This window comes from Apium graveolens, chromosome 11 (assembly GCF_009905375.1).
Source record: "Apium graveolens cultivar Ventura chromosome 11, ASM990537v1, whole genome shotgun sequence".
Lineage (NCBI taxonomy): Eukaryota > Viridiplantae > Streptophyta > Magnoliopsida > Apiales > Apiaceae > Apium > Apium graveolens.
In genome coordinates this window covers 137,545,162-137,555,826 of record NC_133657.1, presented here as the reverse complement: position 1 = coordinate 137,555,826, position 10,665 = coordinate 137,545,162, and the positions used below count along the sequence as shown (strand labels likewise).

Genomic DNA, 10,665 nt, shown 5'->3' with positions numbered 1-10,665 from the left:
AAAATATTAATTAGTTAGGTATGAACTAATTATTTATGAGACCAAATTGAATATTATATCTCCAGTTGGTCAAGTATACAGTTTGAACTAAAAATACACAAACCCACTTATATGTAGTTGCGACTTGTAGCGTACACGCGCGGGCCGTGCCGAGCTGCAGAATTGTGTCGAGTTGCGGGCCGAGGCGAGTCTACGTGCCGATATGAGCCAAGTGCCGTGTTGATTTCCGATTCACATCACTTTGACTCGTAAACGCCTCGTATATGATTACGACTTGTGCCAAGTTGAAATCGGTCCAAGACGAATAAATCCCCGAGCCGAGCCGAGTCCGGGCAAGCTAAATACTGATGCATGCATGAAATAGTGTTAATGACTTAATGCTGGTGTTTTAAGATGCTTCTTACTAGCACTTGGTTAGAAACCTTAGACATGAAGGTCTTTTTTAAAATTTGACTCAAAAATATATTAAAAATTTACATATTTTTTACCTACAATTAATTGTCTGAGTTCGAGTATTTATATTCAAGTGTAGAGTATATCAAAAATAAAATAAATAATATGAATAACATATTAAATTATCATATAGATACATGCATTTAGCAAGTTTTTTTTTGTGTTAGCTTTCTGAAAAAATATAATTCAGGTGTTAGCATTATCAGTTGGTAAGAATTTGGACCCCCATGTGAGTGTTTCTGACAGTTCTGGCACCTGTTTCCTTTTTGGAGTCAGATTTTTAGCTTTTCCTATTTCTGTATTATTTACATTGATTTGGATCACCACAACCACAATTGCTGTGCTTAGCTATTTGGGCCTTCCGCCACAACACTAAACGGCTGAAAGCATGAAATAACACAAAAAAGAAAAAACTAATGGGCTGCTACTTGATGCTGCAGGAGAGCCAAGAAAAGCCCAAAAAGATCTACGCCCCGGCCCGGCTGGTTTAATATGCAGGCCATGTTTGTTTAACGGTATTAAGTAGATGATATGATTATAATATGTTTGTTTTGTAAAATAATAGTGAAAAGTTATCTAAGGATTATAATCCTTTAAATTATCCTATCCATGTTTGTTTTGTTGGAGTAGATAATATAACTATAATCCCCTCTAATGCTTGGTGGGAGAAGATATTGTTTTATCCCCCTACAAGTTAATTTTTAAAAGATTATAATCCCCTCATTGTTAATTGTTATCCCATGTGAAACAAACATATGATTAAAAAATTTAAATGATTATATTTCAATCACAAGTATTATCTCTCAAAACAAACATTATAAAAAGATTATATTTCAATCATACACTTAATCCTTCCAAACAAACTTATGATATGATTATTTAATCCATAAAATGAATTTTGATGAGATTAATTATCTGCGGATTATTATTCCGGGATTATAATCTCATGAAATAAACATGGCCTTAGAGATGTAGATTGTTTTTTAATTTCTTTATGCACAAGCGCAGCTGTTTCCTGTTCGTAAATTTTTTTAAAAGAAATTATATGCCCATCAAATACATATAGAGTGTGCGTGTCGGTGAATTTAGGGTTGTAAATGAGTCGAACCGTGTCAAACTTTTAAGTATTTATGTATCAGTTCGTAAAAAATTTATTGAACTGAAACTATAACTTGACCTTTTATTATGTCAAAAATAAAAATTTTGTTCGTATATTAATTTATTTAGAAAAAAATTATTCGCGAACATGTTCACAAACAACTCACGAATTATCATTTAGCGAACAACTCATGAATATTGTTCACGAACTTTTGTTTAAAATTAATTTAATATATAAATTTGTGGTAATAATTCCTGGATTTTTGCATGAGTTTCACTTATTTTTTTTAATAAATAAAAAACCAAATAAAAATTTTAAAAAGCGTAAAACCAAACAAATATTGAGTGTTTAGCATTCAGATTTTGATTAAATTACATAATTTTTTATATTATATAATGATATAGAGACACTAATTGAATACACGAACACAAGCTAAATAAAATATTTAAATCTTTACCGTGTTGCATGTATTATAACTTAAATCTTATAAATATAACAAATTCAGAATAAATAAATAAATAAATTAAATAAATTGATAAATTAATTTGTAGATATATATATATATATAACACAATTATTTATTACATATTAATTATATCATAAGCGTGTACCGTTTACGAGTATATATAACTAATAATTCAAATAATTATTCACGGGCTATATCAACTAGCATACTATACTTACAAACATTACTCATGAACATTATAATCGAACTTGTTCGCGAACTTTCGAGGTGATCTGTATTGTGCTGAGATTCGGCTTATTTACAAACTTACTCTTAAAATATTTTTAAGTTTTACTCGTTTATAAATCGAGCAATCCCCGTTTGTGATCTTGTATAAATTTTTTTCAAATCGGATATCGCAATGTTCGTGAACGTATCAACTTATTTAAGACCTAAGTGTAGTTATCCAAACTCTTGCCTTCTTAAGGAGCCCGTGAATTCGAAACTCGGGTATACGTGTGATGTAACTATTAAAAAAAAGACACATACATGTGTAGAAAATAATTTTTATTTATAACTTATTACATGTTAGCGTTAAAATTCAAAATTTTGATGTTTGAAGTTCAACTTTTTAAGTACGTTAATAAATCTTTAAATTAAAGTTATAATAGAGGATAAACTCTCACAACCAGACTATTGCAAATAAAGTAGATTATTATTTTTAATAATAATTTAAATTAATATAATTTGTAGTTTATATAACATCGGTTAGATTAAATAATGAAAGTAATTCTACCTAAAAAAGTACTACCACACATTATTCTATTTTATTGGAACTTTATTATTAGATATTCAGAATCATATTATAATTATAGGATAATGAATTTTTAAATATTATTTTTTACCATAGTTTAAATTTTCTATTGATATTCAAACTAGACTAAAACTATGATTTATTATATATGTTAACTATTTTTTAAAATTTGTGTTCAATAAAACATAAACTAAAAATATTAAACACAAATATAACTCGTGACACAGTTGTAAGCTAGAATTAGAAGGTGCACAGCAGTAGGCAGTTTTTAGATAAATATGCATGCAAAGCATTAAAGTAATAGAAGCCAACAAAGTGAGAGAAACTGTGGATGGAAGATAGAGATAAAGTAACTGAAGCAACCTAAACTGAGCAGCAGCTATTGATGTCATCTCCCTTGCCTTCATTCACAATCTGGTTTGCATTTTGCTTCTTGCTTCCATTGTCGTAACACACCCACACACACAGTTAACTGATGAAAGAAATGACTTCAGCACAAGAACCAAAATAAAGAAAGTCACTCCATAGTTCATACTTATCCAACTTCATAAAGATTGCTACAATATAAGGAGCTATAAGTTTCAGAAGTTCATATCTAATTTTTCTCTATAGTATTTGAGCTAAACCTATAACTAAGCAAGCAGCACCGACTCATATGCAAGGCATTGGCCAATACTTCATGGATAGAACACTGACTGGAATGTGAAGCACTTGTAGTCTGTAGATTGAGACCACAGGCATGCTCATTGATTCAGAAAAGAACTGTTCACTAAATTATTTAGGCCCTGTTCCTGAACCACCCCACTTGATTCTTCCAACTGCCTCTGAATCTTCTCGTCCAGCTCAATTTGGTAATCACGACATTCTTCAGTGCAAAATGCACAGAGATCCCTGTATCATTGGATTATCAGAGGAAATGATTTAACACATAAATTTACATTGCATTAGCTTAATAGACTAAATAAAAAATATCTAAACTTGCAAGCTACCAAGGAGAAGTTGTGAACATTCTATAAAATTCGCAATAAAATAAAATAATAGTTTGACGTGGACCTGCAAAAATCTGGACAAGATGATACAGTTTGTCGGTGAATTAGTAGGACACAGATTAAGTAATAAACTAAATTTGAAGGAAACGATGGTGTAATCTTAAAATATCAAGCATATTGGCAGAGCATTCAGGTTAGCTAAAACTCGACAGGCTTGTTAATCAACATAGCTAGTGTAGTCCTACATGATTGAGTATTAAGTATATGGTCACACATATTGTACTGCTCAAAAAGACAATATCCCCACCTTATAATCAAGATATGGCCGACATAGAGCATAGAAACATCTATCAATTAAACAATAGGCCGATGATGAGATGAAACTGGGAACTTTAAACAAAATGTTTCAAATTTTCAATCAGATGTGAATCCAGCATAAATAGTAATAATAATTAATATAAAACTCCAATCAAACTCTGATATAACTAATGCTATACTACAATCAGACATGTAATTAATCACAGCGCCAGGTCGCATAATAATTATAGATGTTAGATATCTCACCAAACAAAGTGGTAGTGCAGTAACATAAACGTTTCCGGGAGAAGAAACTAGTGATTGTTTACTAGTTAACTAATACTGCTGAATTTATTAGAGAAAACACGAAACAAAAATAAAAATCACAAACTAATACCAAATAAGCTTCGCACAATATAAAATAGTGAACAAACAATACCTATACATAAACACGTCTTCACCCTGATCGATCAATTTCTTACAGTAGTAGCAATGCTTTAGAAATGACCCCAAGCCATCAGATATACTCCCATGAACTGTAGGCTTCAGAACTGTTTTCTTCCATAATAGCTCCTTGTTGCCTTTGTCGAGTGATGGTTTAAGGCATTTCGGTCGCTTCTGGACATCCGATGGAGAAGATGCACCACACACTTCCCTTGCATACTTAACCGGAAAGGACATGTAGTTAAGGTCTTTCTCTGTGAAGTTTGATGAATCACTGAGTCTTGATCGTTTGGCCGACATTTTTTTCTTATAGTTTGATAGACAACCAACTTGTATGAAGTTAGTAATGGATTTGGGAGGAACATTGGGTTTCGTACGAGATATATACAATAAGAGTAGTAAGAATTGAAAGAGTCCAAAAGTAGTAAAGAGGACACGTGGAAGAGCTAAAAGGAAAACGCTTGCAAAACATGAGACACTGACATAGAGAACACTGCTTTTCCGGTCCCATTCATGGAATGTCATTGATAATGTCATACGACATACATTTATTTTTCCCTAACTTTGTTCAATTAATTAATTTAGCGAGTTCTACTTTCTTGCATAGGAATTCCATATATTACTGCAACAATAGATGCTTCTCTACCCCCAAGTAAAATGTCAAACAACCACCGTAAAATCATGTACTATGGTTATCTCTAACCAGTGAGGAAAGCAATAAGTCTTGAAGTTTTTTTCTTGTGACCACCGGGAACTATTACCTCTGCTTTAGTGAAAAGCTTGAAATATGTTAAGTAAAATTTTCTGTTATTATTTAAAGTTTGGAGCTCAAAATCCTAAGTATTTAACTTCCAATTTTTTTTTGGAGTCGAGCCCAAATCTTTTCATGGAAATTACAGTTTAGTACATAATTTAAAAAGAAACTCATGTCAAACAGAAAAAGTAAACAAAAATGACATAACATACCTCGGGCTCATATCAAGTTCATGTATACCAGAATAATAGTTTGCCATTATCATCTTCAAATCCTGATACCAAATTATCAACAGAAAACAATACAATTAAGTGGAAAATCTGTGATTGAATTAACAGTCTTAGGATTTTTTCAATACAATGCACTATATGTACAATATACAAGGTTCAGGTAAATTTTAGCAGTAAAGCCGGAATGTAATGAATAGAAAAACAAAGACGATATAATATTACTAATACTAGTTGATAACCCGTGAGAAACACGGGCCCGGAATTAAAAATAATATATCATATTATTATTTGCATAAAACTGAAACTTATAATCCGTGCAAAATACAGATCTAAATATAATAGATAAAATGCTGTTAAAATATGTAGTTAAAAAAATCAAAGTTAAGTGTCACTCTAGAATTTCACTGTATGGTTCTATTTATGCATGCACCTAATTATTTACTTATACAAATTTGACATGTTAACTTACTAATACGATTATTTTAAAATAAACTGACGCTTGGATGTTCAACAACAAATAAAAATTGAAGGAAAATAAAATTTACAGAGAGTAAAAGTTAATTTTTGTCAGTTGAGATTTTATTACATAAAATTTTAAAAATAGTTGTATAATTTTTTAGTGAATACCAAGATTTGGGACCTAAACATGATTTCGCTTATTAGTATAGATAGTTGATAGTTGATAATCCCTTCGAGACACGGGCTCGAGACTAAAAATATCGAATTAATATTTGTAGAGAATTATTCATAATTTGTGCGAAACACGAATTAAAATTAATATATTAATATCAAATATTAAATTGGTACTTGCAAAAAATAGTTATGTGGTTAAAAAGAATCGAATCAGTTATGAAATTTTCCACTATAACTCTAATTTTGCATTGTTTTACTTGATATAGAAATCTAACATATTAGTTTTATTTTTGTGAAAGGAATTGTAGCTCTATCCTACAAACCAAATATCTGTTCTTTAGATAATTTAATATTAATTAATTTTATTTGATAATTATCTTATAATTAGCCTTTTTTTTTTTTTTTGCTAAGTATAATTAGCCTTTTCAATATAGTTTATTTAATATTACCTAATTATCGATAAAAATTATTTTACAAATTAAAAGTAAATAGATGTTATTAAACTTAATTTAATATTACTTAATATAATCTAAATACAGCCCATAAATTTGTTATTATTAAAATATATTTTATAATTTTAAGTAAATAAACGTTGTGATGGACAGTAACAAATACGATCGTTAAATCAATAATTTTCAGTTTAAAAGTTAATAAATGTTACTAAGTCATTTGCTATTACTTAATTATTTTTAAAATAATATTATCCAATTTAAAAGTAAACTAACACTAGGATTGACACTAACTAATACAGCGTGTTAATAGTTTACTTTGCAGTTAGTAGTTTTTCAAAATAAAAGCAAATATATGTTATTTTACTTAATTTAATAAATTTTTAATATAATTTATAAATAAATAAAGTTTACAGAGAATATAAGTCAATTCGTGTTAGTAATTTACTTAGTAGTTTGCAAAGAAAATAAAATTCACAAACAATGGAAGTCGATTTGTGTTAAAAACAAAGTTTATAGAGAATAGAAGTCGATTTGTGTTAAAAACAAAGTTTATAGAGAATAGAAGTCGATTTGGTACTTTGGTACTTTTGCACCAAATTATACTTGGTTTCGCTTATTAACAAAGAGTATAGATTTTAATTCTTTCTCTCCATTCCAAGATATATTGTGAAGTCGTGCTGCACCCTCTAAAATTTCAAAAAAGGAATAAATGTACAATTACACCACCAGTAAATTCCAACAAAAATTTACATATAGCCATTAGCTTTCTTTATTTCACTTGCCAGTACTCTAATATACTCCCTCCGTCTCCCTCAATTCTTTACATTGGGGGAGGGGGCTCGGCACACACTTTAATGCTCTTATTAAATGAAGTTACATATTTTTTTTTTAAATTTTTTTTTCTTGTAAATAAAAATATAATGTTTAAACTTTTATACAAAAAAAGAAAATTTTAAAAATAAATTACAGAGATATACTTTATAGTTGCCTTAAAATGCGTGTCGAGTATGTGAAAAAAACTGTAAAGAAATGAGAGGGATGGAGGTAGTATATAATCTTGAGGAATACATGGCAAGTTGTAATGGCATTGAACCATGATGCAAAGACGACAAAGAAAAAACACCAATTAAATCCCACGTACACTGATATACGCATTGAAGTAATGCTGTATAAAAGTGAAAAATTACACTATAAATTAACAGGAACAGCATCATACATGAAGCTTATCTCCTCCAGCATGACCAAAAATTGTAAATATGCAGAAAGAGTAGATGCTGCTATTTTACTGCAAGTATTGTGGAACCTCATAACATATAAATTACGTGATATGTTTATGTCAAAACTTTGATACGACAGTGTTCAAAGGAAATAATATTCCTGTCCAGGTCTTTGTTACCTGGATTCAGCTAGACATGGATATTTTCCAAGAATTAGACTCAGCAATATTGGACAATCTTACATATTTATGGCTAAAAAAAAGTGTACGGGACTCAAGTGACCGACATCAGTACTTTAGGTAAAATAAAAAGGTTTTGGAAACAGAGGTCCTGGAACTAGACATATATTGTATAGATCGTTGTTATATAATGTACAGATTATTAGTTTTTTATGTTAAATTGTACAGATTATTATTTGATTAGTCTACGACTCGTTTGTAAATTGTATCATGTCTGGCTGACTAGCATAAGCGACTGCAAATCTATGGGTAACTGGAAAAAACCATCAAAATATGTTGTCTATCAAACATATGATACACAGGTTTCTTGACAAATAATGCAGATAAAAAGATGCATACCAAGAGGATGGAAGCAAGAAACTTCAGAAGCATAAAGAAGGTGTTTTGAGCAATATAAGAGTAGAAGAGATCATAAAAAGCGATGCAATAATCAGTCACCTGATTCAATTCCTGAGCTTAATTTCACTAGCTCATGACAATGAAATATAAGAAGCAGTTAACACAAAATAATGAGTCTTCCCTCTAAGAATATAAGTATAACTCGGAAGTATTTTCTAAAATATCCTAAACTATACGAACATTAAAATGGTGCAATTAACCTCACCTTACTTGAAGTACACAAACTTTTAAATAACGCACAGAGTACGTGAGCATTTCAAGAAATACTGTGAATCAATAAATACCAAGAGTTTGGAGAACAGGATGTTAAGAAGCATATAGTAGGTGTTTCAAGCAAAATTTGAATGGTTGAATAGATCATAGCAGATAATTTTAATAGTTTTATAAGCACTTACACCAAAGAACATATGAGTTGAACTTTCAAAGGGGAGGAGAATGCTAAGAAGCAAGCGTAGCGGGTGCAGGGGTGCGGATAGGAGGAGCATCTTTGCTTCCTAAGAATATATTTTATTTTTAATTAATCAAAAGGCAAGGTAGTCGCATCCATAAATCTAGTATTAAATAATAAGAGCAGGTATATATATAGCTTTCTGCTGCTAGAACATTCTAATTAAACCTTACTAACCTCCTTATACAATCCACTTGGAAACAAACTTTGAGTACTCTAGAGAAAAAAAACAAATCAATACATTTTGAACAATACGCAAATCTTAAAGATCTGTTTAAACAATAAGTTGTAATGTGTTAGAACAATAATACATTAGGACCATGGAGTACATAACTTGTAATTTCATTCTGTTCATATATAATTCGTGGAGTCAAAAACCTGTGATTAGCATAAGTATCGATTCAAATTTTACTACTTCCTTTGTTCCTATCAAATGTCCTTTGGATAAGGATAGTCAAATTGACCTACTTTTGACCTTGAAATTACAACAAAAAAAAACTACATGAACTATTTTTCGTATGCTAACATTGGCAAACTATAAAAATGTCAAATAACATAAATCAAAAATCATATGAACGAAGTGAAACTTGAGTTAATTTGACAAATAAAAATGTCCAAAATTACATTATTATAGGACGGAGGAAGTAAAACATAAGATGAAAACAAATAGGAAGTAGTCATGACTTTCATTGATTAAGAATACTAATGCAAACTTCATAACTAGCTTATCGAGAGGACTAATGCATGACTTTCGTTGATTAAGAAGACTAATGCAAACTTTATAACTAACTTATCTAGTAGACTAATACAAATTTCATAACAAGCTTATCGAGATTGGGACATTCCTAAAAAAAAGTAACATATTTCAGAATTGACAAACAAGTGTTTCTTCTTGGAAAGGAAACATAGACATAAGTTAAACATAAAAATAGCTGAAATGAGAGTCATGTTAAATTAATAATTACACATAATTGTAATACCAACTACATAATCAAGATTACAGCTAAAATGAAACATAAGTATAAATGATAACCAAAACAAAAGAAGTTGATGAATTAATGTCAAGTAAGTAAGAGGCATTTGATCGGAATTTACCGGGTTCAGGTTCAGCGGTAACTATCCTCATCAGAGAGGTGAAGTCATTGAGGAATTGATGACGCCTGAGCATTAGATCATTTACAGTAGGGTTTGTTTAATTGTACTTCCCTCCCTCCCTTGTTCCCTTGATCACTGGGTTTTATATCAAATTGCCCCCCATAATCGTTAAAATGTTAAAATGTATCAAGTAGGTACTCAATCTTCACGGCGACTCAATTAAACCACTAAAATACTAGTATATATCACTTCGTTAGATTTTTAATTTTTTTTTAACAGAAGTACTGTGTTTGCCGTGTATTTATTTGATTATTATGATTTATCAACAAACTTGAGTGCCTCTCTCTCATTTGTATATCTATTTAATTGGTCCCAAAATAATCGTTATCTTCACGAGTAAAATAAAAGCTGGGCGGTCTGCAATTTGCAATTGAAGTATTAATTTGAGTAAAATTCAACAAAGAGATGAAAAGAATATGTCCTTTCAATTAAAACTCTCGTTGTTTATCTCAATTGTATGTGTCTGGAAGTTTAACAAAAATATACGACTACAAATTTTTAAAGTTAATGTTTTCCGTTAATTTTTTTTTAAAAAACTAACGAAGTGATATATACTAGTATTTTAGTGGTTTAAATGAGTCGCCGTGGAGATTGAGT

General features: G+C 30.1%; 1 protein-coding gene across 1 annotated transcript; it reads right to left on the bottom strand.

Moving 5' to 3' along the window:
• Positions 1-3,279: 3,279 nt before the first annotated feature.
• Positions 3,280-10,144, bottom strand: LOC141696701 (FCS-Like Zinc finger 14-like). The gene is made up of 4 exons (XM_074500817.1): positions 10,009-10,144; positions 5,508-5,569; positions 4,537-4,847; positions 3,280-3,702 (listed from the first exon to the last, which is right to left on the bottom strand). Exons 3-4 carry the CDS (start codon positions 4,839-4,841, stop codon positions 3,555-3,557), a joined length of 453 nt encoding a protein of 150 aa, XP_074356918.1. The 5' UTR covers positions 4,842-4,847; positions 5,508-5,569; positions 10,009-10,144; the 3' UTR covers positions 3,280-3,554.
• Positions 10,145-10,665: the final 521 nt, after the last annotated feature.